The sequence below is a fragment of the Carya illinoinensis genome, chromosome 7, assembly GCF_018687715.1.
Source record: "Carya illinoinensis cultivar Pawnee chromosome 7, C.illinoinensisPawnee_v1, whole genome shotgun sequence".
Taxonomy (NCBI): Eukaryota; Viridiplantae; Streptophyta; class Magnoliopsida; order Fagales; family Juglandaceae; genus Carya; species Carya illinoinensis.
Genome location: NC_056758.1, coordinates 24,014,469 through 24,027,719, shown reverse-complemented (window position 1 = coordinate 24,027,719; position 13,251 = coordinate 24,014,469). Strand labels below are relative to the sequence as shown.

Sequence of the window (13,251 nt, the reverse complement as noted above, 5' to 3'; positions counted from 1 at the left end):
TCCATTAGGGTTAAAAAACATTAACATATTGGAAATTGAAAATTTATTATGAGAATTATATGGATGAGATGCTTCTCAATAGGGAGTAAAATTATTTTAAAAGTATAATATAAGAACTAAGAGGTTATTTGGATAGTGAGATGAGATGATGTGGTTTTATATAAAAGTTTGATATGAACCCGCGGGAAGAGAATCCCTTGAACCCACAATCAATTTGAAAACTTACCCAAGAACACCAAACTCAAGTCTATGGATGGAGAATTTAGACCCGTTGAGAACTCGTTTCAAGAACATAGATTATATCAAAATCTAGACCCTTTGAAATCTCGTCTCAAGAACCCAAATTATGAGGAGGAACGCCACAAAGGTTGTGATTTACCTTTGATAAGTTCAAGAGTTCAATTAAGAACAAGAGGAGAAAACTCACTCACAATTAAAATTCGAAATAAAATAATGTCTGCCTTGAAATGGCTGCTACATCCTTTAAATACCCTCCCCAAAACATGATAAAACCCTAGACTAAAGTTTGAGACCCTTTCTCTCAAAAATGTCCTTGGTGAACAGTAGCCGCGGGTACTGTAGCGTGAATAATGTCATGCTACAGTACTTCTAAACCCTATTTCAAATAAGTAAGACATGTGTGGGTTAAGCATCCTCAAGCCCACTTATTCAAAACTAATAATAAAAATCCTTTAAACAAATTGAAAACCTTAATATCTAAAGGCCATATTTCTAAGTCAAGTCTTCCACAACTTGGATCAACTGGATCAAAGCTGGTTCTTCTTCTTTCAAGCCCATCTTGAGTGTTGGGCTCTTGCTAGCTTCTTCCCAAGTAGTTTGTACTAATCCTTGCATTGCTTCCTTGATCTTCTTGGCTTTTGATCTTGTAATTGGCCCATCTGGAACTTGCAAAGGATCTTTAAGAGTAGGTTTGCCTTGGTTCCCATCATTCCCCCTCTCCTCAAAAGGATTCGACCTCGAATCTTCACCTACATCAAAAGGAGAAAGATCAGAAACATTAAAGGTAGCAGACACATTATACTCACATGGGAGATCCACTTTATAGGCATTGTCATTAATTTTCTCAAGGATTTGGAAAGGTCCATCTCCTCGAGGATGCAACTTAGTCCTCCGATGAACTGGGAATCTTTCTTTGCGCATGTGAACCCAAACCCAATCTCCAGGTTCAAAGATGACACACCTTCGCCCTTTATTGGCTTGGGAAGCAACCCTTTCATTCTTTTGCACAATTTGAAACCGTACCCTCTCATGAAGTGACTTCACCAATTCCGCCTTCTTTTGTCCATCCAAGCTACTCCTGCCATCAATCGGTAAAAGCATCAAATCTAAAGGGGTAAGTGGATTGAATCCATAAACAATTTCAAAAGGAGAATATGAAGTAGTAGTATGCATGGTCCTATTATATGCAAACTCTATGAATGGCAAACAATCCTCCCAAGTTTTTAAATTCTTATGAACAACAGTGCGTAAAAGCTGAGTTAAGGTCCTATTAACTACTTTAGTCTGACCATCAGTCTGCGGATGAAAAGTAGTGGAAAATAAGAGCTTGGTACCCAATTTCCCCCACAACACCTTCCAAAAGTAGCTAAGGAATTTAACATCCCTATCAGAAACAATACTCTTGGGAACACCATGGAGTCGTACTATCTCCCTGAAAAACAAGTCAGCTATGTTTGTGGCATCATTTGTTTTATGGCATGTAATGAAATGTGCCATCTTACTAAATCTATCCACAACCACAAAAATAGAATCTCTACCCCATTTTGTCCTAGGTAGCCTCAAAACAAAATCCATAGATATGTCGACCCATGGTTCACTAGGAACGGGTAAGAGTGTATACAACCCATGTGGCAACACTTTAGATTTGGCCTTCCTACATGTAATGCATCTGCCACAAATGCGAGTGACATCTCTCTTCATCTTAGGCCAAAAGAAATGTTCATGCAAAATATCCAAAGTCTTCTTGACACCAAAGTGTCCCATTAATCCCCCACCATGTGCCTCACGCACTAGTAATTCACGCATAGAACAACTTGGCACACAAAGTTTGTTTTCTTTAAACAACTAACCCTCATGCTTGTAAAACTTACCAAATGCCGCCTTATCACATGCCATGTACACATGAGAGAAGTCAGCGTCATCGGCATATAGGTCTTTCACATATTCAAACCCAAGCATCTTAGCACTCATAGAAGTAAGAAGTACATACCTTCGAGATAAAGCATTAGCAACAATGTTCTCCTTACCTTGCTTGTAACAGATGACATATGGAAATGTCTCAATGTATTCCATCCAACGAGCATGCCTTTTATTCAACTTACCTTGACCCTTGAGATGCTTTAATGATTCATGATCAGTGTGGATCACAAATTCCCTAGGCCATAGGTAGTGCTGCCAAGTCTCCAATGCACGAACAAGAGCATAAAGCTCTTTGTCATAAGTAGGGTACTTGAGTGAGGCCCCACTTAACTTTTCACTGAAGAAGGCTATGGGCCGCCTATCCTGCATCAAAACAGCTCCAATCCCTATACCTGAAGCATCACATTCAATCTCAAAAGCTTTGTTAAAATCAGGTAATGCTAGCACAGGTGCAGAGCACAACCTTTCTTTAATGGTGGCAAAAGCATTCTCTTGAATAACCCCCCAATGAAACCCAACATTCTTTTTAATGACTTCAGTGAGTGGTGCAGCAATGGTGCTAAAGTCTTTAACAAAACGTCGATAAAAGCTTGCTAAGCTATGGAAGCTTCTTACCTCAGTGATGCTCTTCGGCGTTGGCCACTCCTTGATGGCCTTGACTTTCTCTTCATCCACCTCAATACCCTTTGTCCTAACAACATATCCAAGAAAAACAACTCTTTCCATGCAAAAGGTACATTTCTTGAAATTAGCACACAACTTTTCACACCTCAACACATTAAACACACATCTCAAATGCTCAATATGCTCATTTAAGTCCTTGCTGTACACTAGGATATCATCAAAATACACGACCACAAACTTGCCAATGAATGCACGTAGGACATGGTTCATCAATCTCATGAAAGTACTGGGCGCATTTGTAAGTCCAAATGGCATAACCAACCATTCATAAAGGCCATACTTGGTCTTAAAAGCAGTTTTCCATTCATCACCCTCTTTCATTCTAATTTGATGGTACCCACTTTTAAGATCAATTTTACTAAAAAGACAAGAGCCATGCAATTCATCAAGCATATCATCTAATCTAGGTATGGGATGCCGATACTTTACCGTAATATTGTTGACCGCCTTGCAATCAACACACATTCTTCATGTCCCATCCTTTTTTGGCACTAATAGCACTAGTACTGCACATGGGCTCATGCTCTCCCTCACGTACCCCTTGCTCATCAAGTCCACAACTTGCCTCTGAAGCTCCTTTGTCTCCTCTGGATTACTCCTATAGGTTGGTCGGTTTGGAATAGCAGCTCCAGGTACAAAATCAATCTGATGCTCAATGCCTCTAATGGGTGGCAACTCATTAGGCATCTCCTCTGGGAATACATCATCAAACTCCTACAACAAGGAAATAGCCAAACTAGGAAGAGACTGGTGAGTGTCATCAAGAGTAAGATAAAACTCTTTATAAACAAGAAAAATCATAGGGCGATCTGCGAAGAAAGCCCTCTTAACCTCACTCTCTCTGGCATAGAAACTCACTTTTGTCTTTCCTTTCCTCTCTACAGACTCTTTTTTTTTTTTTTTCTCTTGTGGCTCTACTCTTTGTTCTCTACTCTCAGCCACATCTCTACTTTCTTTTTCACTCTTTTTTTTGTGCTCATTTTCACTATCACTTTTTCTTTTCTGCTCAATCTCTTTTTCACTCATTCTTTTTTGATCACTCTCATTTTTACTCTTTCTCTTTTGATCACTCTCACTTTCACTCTTTCTTTTCTGAGCAACCTCACTTTTCAGTTTCAGTTGGTCTTCATAGACCTGGCTTGGAGTTAAAGGAGCAAGCTTGATTGTTTTGCCCTCCTTTACAAAGCTGTACATGTTTTTGAACCCATCATGTGTCACCCTCCTATCATACTGCCACGGCCTCCCCAACAAAATATGGCCAGCATGCATAGGTACAACATCACAAACCACCTCATCCTGATACCTCCCAATTGAAAAAAGAACTAACACTTGTCTATCCACCCTAACTTCCCCACAATCATTCAACCACTGCAATTTGTATGGTCTAGAGTGTTTTAAGGTTGGTAAATTCAATTTCTCAACCAAAGTAGTGCTAGCCACATTAGTACAACTCCCTCCATCAATGATCATACTACATACTTTGCTGTTGACGTGACATCTAGTATGGAAAATGTTCTCTCTCTGTTGCTCGGCATCATCCACCTTAATGTGTGTGTTGAGAGCACGCCTAGCAACAAGAGACTCACTCACAGCGTATATCACTCCTTCGTCATCACTAGCATCAACCAACTCGGGCACTCCATCACGATCATCCTCACTCTCAATCATCACCTCTCCATTGTCACGCATAATCATCACTCGCCTATTTGGACATTGAGAAGCAATGTGCCCTGAACCCAAACACTTAAAACATTTAATATCTCTATTCCTTGAAGTTTAAGATTCTACTTTGGCTTTGCTGCTAGGTCCCTCATCTTTGCCCTTAGGTTGTTCGATCTTTCTCTTTGCTTCAGCAGGATCATTCCTATCCCACTTTGATTTCCAAGTAGTGCTAGAAACCAAAGTGTACCTTGCTATCCCTTTTCTCTTTAATTGCCTCTCCACCTTCATAGCCATGTGCACCATGTCCTCGATCTCCACATAATGTTGCAATTCAACCACATTGGCTATATCTCTATTCAAACCACTCAAAAATCTAGCCATGGTGGCCTCCCGGTCCTCCTCTACATTAGCCCGAATCATAGCCACCTCCATCTCCTTATGGTAATCCTCCACACTCCTAGACCCTTGTATAAGATTTTGGAGCTTTTGATAAAGGTCCCTATAGTAGTGACTAGGTACAAATCTCCGCCTCATGAGAGCTTTCAACTCTCCCCATGTCTCTATAGGCCTCTCATGATTCCTCCTCCTAGTGGTCACTACTTGATCCCACCAAATAATAGCATAATCAGTGAATTCAATTACTGCCAACTTTACTTTCTTCTCCTCAGAGTAATTATGACAATCAAATACCAAATTTATTTTTTTCTCCCACTCTAGATAAACCTCTGGGTCAGTTCTACCTTGGAAAGATGGTATTGTCATTTTGATACTCCCCAAGTCTCTATCGACATCATCCCGACCCCCTAGGTTCCCCTCAAATCCTCTTTCACGCCTAACTCCTCTATGTCTACCCAACCCAATTTCAGATGTTAGGTCTTCCTCATCCTCATCATCTCCTTCATTCTCATATGCATTTTCAACCCTAGGCTCACGTCGCCTCCGATTTCTCCCACCTTGCAAATTTCTAATCTCTGCTTGTTGTTGATTCAAGCTATCCTCCATTTGTCCCAATAGCATGTTCATCCGCTCAAACTGTTGTTGCATGGCTTGCAACACAAATGAGTTATCTGCTATCCCCTTGGGTGATGAGCCACTGCGGTGAGACATTGTAATGTGCAGCAAAAATAAAATGTTAGCAGAAAAAGAAAGGACCTCACACGCTCCCTTACGTGTTTACACTCAAATGATGGCACTCCACTCGTGTTTCACTCTGAATTGGCTTTTTTTTTCGATAATAATCTCACACTCTCTTGCCTTTTATCTCGAGTTTTCCCACTCAAGTTCTTTCAGAACTAATTGAACTCAATCAAGACAAAGCAACCTTGTTTAATCCCAACTAGCAATTAGATCTAAGAAACAAGAACAAGAGAAATACGGAAGGAAAGAAACGACATGAGAATCATGGAAATTATACGAATGGAAGAGTGACTGTAACACAAAATACCAACTATAATGAAGGATGCACAACCCCAATGATGAAAGGCTCAAGAAAAAATTTTTGGTTTTTTCTACACTTTTTTTTTTCTTGACGATTTTTTTTTTCCTTTCTTTTCTTTTCTTTTCTTTTCTCAACAATTCATCCACAAACAGAAATATTCAATTGGGATAATCAAACAATTGAATTCAAACACATAAAAATTGACAAGGAAATAGATGGGAATCAATAAAACCATAGAAATTTCAACCCTAAATGGTGCAAATTTTCGCAGCTCTAGGAAAAATGAATTTCTGCACTTTTTTTTTTCTTTGGAACCTTAGAATAATGAAGCTCTAGAATTAAAGATGCAATAAACAAAAGATAGAATTAGACCTGAATGGAAACCTGGCTTTGATACCAAATGATATGAACCCGCGGGAAGAGAATCCCTTGAACCCACAATCAATTTGAAAACTTACCCAAGAACACCAAACTCAAGTCTATGGATGGAGAATTTAGACCCGTTGAGAACTCGTTTCAAGAACCTAGATTATATCAAAATCTAGACCCTTTGAAATCTCGTCTCAAGAACCCAAATTACGAGGAGGAACGCCACAAAGGTTGTGATTTACCTTTGATAAGTTCAAGAGTTCAATTAAGAACAAGAGGAGAAAACTCACTCACAATTAAAATTCGAAATAAAATAATGTCTGCCTTGAAATGGCTGCTACATCCTTTAAATACCCTCCCCAAAACATGATAAAACCCTAGACTAAAGTTTGAGACCCTTTCTCTCAAAAATGCCCTTGGTGAACAGTAGCCGCGGGTACTGTAGCGTGAACAGTGCCATGCTACAGTACTTCTAAACCCTATTTCAAATAAGTAAGACGTGTGGGTTAACCATCCTCAAGCCCACTTATTCAAAACTAATAATAAAAATCCTTTAAACAAATTGAAAACCTTAATATCTAAAGGCCATATTTCTAAGTCAAGTCTTCCACAACTTGGATCAAGTGGATCAAAGCTGGTTCTTTTTCTTTCAAGCCCATCTTGAGTGTTGGGCTCTTGCTAGCTTCTTCCCAAGTGGTTTGTACTAATTCTTGCATTGCTTCCTTGATCTTTTTGGCTCCCGATCTTGTAATTGGCCCATCTGGCACTTGCAAAGGATCTTTAAGAGTAGGCTTGCCTTGGTTCCCATCAAAGTTAAAAGTTGAATAAAATATTGTTATAATATTATTTTTTAATAATATTATTATTTTTGAGATTTGAAAAAGTTAGAATTGAGATTTAAAAAAAAATTATTTATTATATTTTGTGTAAAAATTTTAAAAAATTATTATGATAAGATGAAATAAAATGAGAGTATTTCTTAATTTAAACAACCTCTAAATTTGTCCAAAAATTTTAACCCTATATATTTTGCAGAAGTAAAGGAGAATTTTATTTTTCCTACTGAAAAGAATAATTCCTTGAAGTGGAAGACGAAGGCCAAGGAAACTCCCTAGGCCCCCTTCTTTAAACAATTAAACTTTAAAAAAAAAAAAAAAAAAAAGGTCCTCTACAATGGCAAAAGTCCTTGTATACTTTGCCGAAAAGCAAAAAAACAAAACAAAAACGGATTTGATTCTAGAGTGGCAATACCATACATGATGGTGAATTCAACATCAACACGGCATTAATTTAGTTTGAGTTTGATATTAATAGATTCTACTCAAAATGAATTGACATGATATAGACATGATTTATAAATAGATCAATAACAGGTCAATCTGCTTAACTCGAAATCAACTCATTTTAACTCATTTTGATTTGATTTCAAAATTACTATGTTATTATTATTGGGCTGTAATATTGTTATTTTTTATTATGTTTATGTTTTTATTATTGGAATTGTTATTATGGATTTATGCTCATATTTGTTAGGATAATGCTAGAATAACTACCAAGTATGCCTACTAAATATGCGTTCTAGTACAAATGAGTTTTTTATTTTTTTTTATTTTTCTTTAATCATTTTTTAAACATCCTTAACTATTAAGAAAAAAATAAAAAAATATATAAATTCACTAATAGTCATTTTCTTAAATATTAAGAAAAAATAATAAATAAAAATAAAAATATATTAATGGGCACATTTGATGGATATATTTGATAATCATATTATCATTTTCATATTTGTTATTATAGGGTTTGCAATATTAGTTTTTTTATATATTAAAATTTGTAAAAAAAAAAATTATACTCATTATCCCCACATACCATACATAATTTTTTATTTTTTTCTCTTACCAAATGTGTGATATATAGATGATAAGTAGAATACCTCAATTAGTTTAAGAAGAATAAAACTTAAAAATATTTTTAAAAAATTAAAGAAAATAAAAAAAGATAAAAAAAAAAAATAGTTTGTTATGTGTGAAAATAATGAGTAGCAAAACTTTTTGAAAAATATTGATATTTTTTGTTATTAGGTAATTTTATTTATACTTTTTAAGATATTGTGGCTACTAATAAATATAGATTTAAAATTTTATGTAAAATTATGCTATTCAGATTAAATGAACTATGCATGTTAGTACAATCCATTTATATGAAACGAATTTTAATCAGTCATATTGTATTTACTTATTTATAATTAATTATTAAACGAGTCAAAACGGATAATACGACGTAACCCAATATCTAAATAGGTCGATTAAGGTTTGAAAGTTTAACACATCTAACTTAACAAGTTGAGTTTGAATTCATCGATATAGTAAAATATTTATGACTTCACATGTCATGAATACGACCAAAAAATATGAATTGCCACCCCTATATGATTCTTAAGAAATCCCATATAGCAAGGCTACGTTCAATTACATCTTTTCCTTCTCTTTTTCCTAAAATGTGAAATTTAAGAAATGAACACAATCTTAAATGAACACAATAAAACTTACAGACATGGATACTTTCCTACCAAAGCGAAAAACAGAAAAACAAACTGATTACGTGTATCAAGTGAATAAAAAGATCACCATAGCATTTTCTACAGCTGTCTTAGCTCAGGAGTTAATCAACAGATATAAATTCCATATAGTAGCTTATCAGAAATATAGCCATCTTAACATTGGTTACTCGCAAAACTTTGAACAGTAAGAAACTTAAACAACGGAATATTCTGGTAGAAACTTATACTAGAAGAACCAAGCTATTACCCTTGAACAGAAACATAGAAACGAAAGTAAAAGACCACGGACGGCGGACACGCAATTTATTCTGTAAGAGAAGAAAATCTACTCCGAGAAGAGCATCACACTCCGGTACAACTGCCAACCAGAATCTCACTGTCTCATATTGGTTGTCCTTTGGGTACGATTTGATCTTTGAGCCACATGTAAATTGGAATGATAACAAAGTAAGTAGCCGCCATGGCACCCAATAAGAAGCGCATAAAAAACACCAAAGGATTTCCAGGTTTTGTTACATCCTCTGCCGTCGGACCAAGCTGCATTAAAATCCAAAACCTTGTAAGTCTCGAGAGAACATGGAACCATAAAAAGTGGAAAGAATAGTTGGGAAATCAAACTATTGTAAAGCATTTAAGTTAGAATTATCCGATGACACAAGCATACAGGTACACCCACTATCCCCCTCCAATGAATTATAGTCCCATTCTAAATTAGTACAATAACATGAAACTTTGTGATCACCATTGTTTACTACCATGGAAAAAAAACCAAGCTTGGTAAAATTAATACCCAAAAACAATATGGAGTGGTCAGCATGAACCTTATTTGGCCGTCCAGTAAAGCTGAATGGTAGCCAGGTCTTAAGTAAAAGCACAATTTCTTTTTGGGGGGGGGGGATAAATTTGAATATTCAGGATGAATTTACTTTTGCTATTTAATTGTGTCAAGACTTAAGCCAAGAAATTGAGATGTTCTAGTTAAAGGGAATTAGCACTTCTGGTAGTGAAAGTGGAACCATGACAGTGCCACTGAGACTGAACACTGACAAGCAAAAAATGCTTTTTACTTGATTGAACCCTCCCTTTAAAAATGCAGCCTATCGGCTTTCCAGAACTCTTAATATTGAAATTTTCTCCCAAACTACCATAATGAGATCCTTTTAAAACCTAGTAGTGAAATTAAAGGTTCCAATCCAATGTTAAAACTAAAGGGCAACAGGAAATTCATATGCATGGAAGCACAAAAGAAACTAAAGAAATTTCAAACACCTTGGTCTCAGAAAGCTTCAATCCATAAAATCAGAGTCACAAACTTAAGATGAGTACAAAACCTAAATAATCATGTTGAAAGAACAACACAAGTTCATTATAAAGTAATTCTTTTTTACTTTTTACTTTTTAATTTTCAAAAGACTCCACAATAGCAAGACTCCATCTGTCCAATTCTTCAAGCCAAACTTGTGGATCTTAATGTCCATTCATGTAGAAATGTAGAATATCACGAATGATTGATAACTCACAATAAAAGAAGATGTCAATGCTTCACTCATATCTTCTTCCTAGTGCTGCACGCTCTTTATTCTAACAACATCATCCATGGTACTGCCAATAGTTGGAGTTGTATCAATATCAATCTTGTTTATTTTGTTTTTCTTTCTTGGTAACTGAATAATTATGTTGTACTTGTTATACAACATGTTTCATGTTACAGAATACCTCAGTTTGCTACTTCACAAAAAATCAAATTTTAAATTAACAGATCCATAACTACTATTGAGTCAGTTGGTATATGGTCTAACTCTTAGGCAGCAATTTGTCGAAACAAATCAATATGGTATGGAGTACACTAAGCCAAAACATAAAGAGAGAACCAAAACACACGTTGACAGAACCAAGTATCTATACTTCTAAGAAGACTAATGGAGTTTAGCAGGCCTTCACATGCACTTAAATATACTCATTATTAATTAGATGGGAAAAGTACGGATACAGTTGGTGATATTGTTAGAAGTCACAACGCTAGGATAAATTTGAAAGATCAAATTTTCACAGATAGGAGGTATGGTATAACAAATAAAAATGCATACACCACTCCAAATGCTATTTAAACTCTAAAAAATGTAATAACAACTGAGAAGTTAAAATGAAGAATTTTACCTGCAATGGAGAATCCCCAGATGCGGGTTTTACACCTGTAACAGAACATCCCATTATCAACCCATGGCGACGAACCCCACGATACCATTTTGGGCCAATCCTTTTCAATTTGATATCCTTAAATCCAGCCTTTTTGAACCACTCCAAGTACTCTTCCTCCTTTGGAAAGAGCATCCACGCATCTGCAAAGAATTGAGACAGCCAAAATGTTGGATAAACAGGGCCAATTACGCATGCTTTTCCTCCAAGTTTTAACACCCTGTATGCTTCCTTGATGCCACGCTGTGGGTCTGGCCAGTACTCAATACTGAAAAATGCAATCAGAGTCTCCATAAGAGACAAAAAATCTCTCTCTAAGATTGGCATATATTTGTTTTCAATTCCTTTAAGGTTCTCCGTAAATCATGCTTTTATCATTCATATGCACAATACATACCCTACATATATAAAAACAAACTTATCTAATTGTGTCAATTGGTAATGAAAATTGCAATAGAATTTTGGCTAACTCATTTTTAATGGAGAAAACAAGCTCAAGTATTCTGGAAATTGCAATAAAAGAAATCTTCATATTTATTTTACTCTGGAAAACAAGCTCAAGTACAATATTGATCAATTATTCTTCAGACTTAGCAGCTACAATCGTTTCTCCTTTTTTTTTTTAGGTGAACCAAATCCAGTGAGCTTGGCAAGGAAAGGGGAGGAGAAGATTGAAATATCTAGACGTGTGGAATTGAATTCAACCAAGACCACACATACTATGAAAAAATAGCACTACATGGTTAGGAATTGAATTAAGGACAGTAGACAATAAAAGTGCCCTACAATATCGCATAAAGAAAAGGTAGAATAAGACCAAAAAGATATTGCACAATATACCTTCCTGCCGATACATATCTATCTGCATAATCAGTAGGAAAAGGGAGATCCTCTGCGTCACCCTCGATTATTTTGCATTCCTTCAAGGGCTCCTTCTGCTTAGCCTTAGCAAGCTGATGAGGCGACTGGTCTAAAATTGTCACATTCTTGGCGTCCACGCGCTTAACAATCCCCAAAGTGGTAAAACCAGTTCCACCACCGACATCTACGACTATCATATTCCTGTCGCTGAGGTCAGCAGGCTCAAGCGCATCTTCCCTCATGTCCTCAGTCCAGTGCCCAGGGTTTATGATATGGTCATACACAATCGAGAGAAACCTATAGAACCAAAATGCCTCTTTCTTGTGCTGTATGAACCTAGGCTGTGAAGCCGGCCTTGGAGCCGATGCACTACACTTGGGCAAGAAGGTTCTACCCTTGGAAGTTCTACTACAGGACACCAAACCCATCTTGGAAAAATGCCTCCCATGAAAATCTGACCCGATAAATCCTAACCTTTTTGGGTTTATTCCTCCGATGAGTGTGAGGTTTTCAGCTCCATTGAGCATTGCAGAAGCCATATATTATGAATATATCAAAAACAAAGAAAACCCACTACGGAATATAGAGAACCTGACCTGAATACACCGATTTGATGAGCATAAAGAGAATCCACAAGCAAATTTAATCTAAGCAGTTCTGGGTTCTAGAAGGTTAGTCTGTGAGAATCATACTCTGCATGCACATGTGGGGTAGTTATTATACACTAAAATAAGAAAGAAAATATATCTCTAAGCTAGGAGAATGGAAGAAAAGGGACTTACCAGTTCAGTGGGTTTGTGGGAGAAGGGAGAGATCGGGCACCTCAGCCATAAGCGACAATTTGTGTACACACAATTTGCGTGGTTTGTTTGCTACGTGCCAATCTTGTGGTGGGTTCTTGATTAAGCCATCCTCCGCCGACGTTGGGCTGATAGTATGGTTTGTTCCACAAAATTACAAATTATTTTAATAATTTAATCTTTTTAAATTATAAAATAAAATTAATATTAAAAAATTATATTATAATAATATTATATTTAACTTTCAATAAAAAATCTCATCACATTTCATCTAAATTGAATGGTCAAATAAGATCTTAGTTAATATGTTAATAATAATATTTTTTGAATTTTATTAAAATGAATTTAATTTTTTAAATTAAAATAAAAAAATAGATTGAGATGAATTTATTTTTTAATAAAAAATTAAAAATATAATTAATTTGAGTAAAATTGAATTCAGATATTTATATAATTAAACAGATTGTAAATATATGGTCTAATACAAAACGGCAATCCCATTTCCAAACAAGCCCACTAAT

General features: G+C 36.0%; 1 protein-coding gene across 3 annotated transcripts; it reads right to left on the bottom strand.

Annotated features, from left to right (window-relative positions):
- Window positions 1-8,910: 8,910 nt before the first annotated feature.
- Window positions 8,911-12,863, bottom strand: LOC122316801 (2-methyl-6-phytyl-1,4-hydroquinone methyltransferase, chloroplastic-like). 3 transcript variants are annotated; one of them, XM_043133589.1, is made up of 4 exons: window positions 12,713-12,863; window positions 11,910-12,623; window positions 11,031-11,337; window positions 8,911-9,410 (listed from the first exon to the last, which is right to left on the bottom strand). In XM_043133589.1, the coding sequence occupies exons 2-4, from the start codon at window positions 12,467-12,469 to the stop codon at window positions 9,255-9,257; spliced, it is 1,023 nt and encodes a 340-aa protein (XP_042989523.1). In that variant the 5' UTR covers window positions 12,470-12,623; window positions 12,713-12,863; the 3' UTR covers window positions 8,911-9,254. The 3 variants fall into 3 exon arrangements, with proteins under 3 accessions (XP_042989523.1, XP_042989526.1, XP_042989527.1); XM_043133592.1 differs by having other exon boundaries at window positions 11,910-12,526; window positions 12,713-12,854; XM_043133593.1 differs by having other exon boundaries at window positions 9,389-10,475.
- Between the last annotated feature and the right edge of the window lie 388 nt (window positions 12,864-13,251).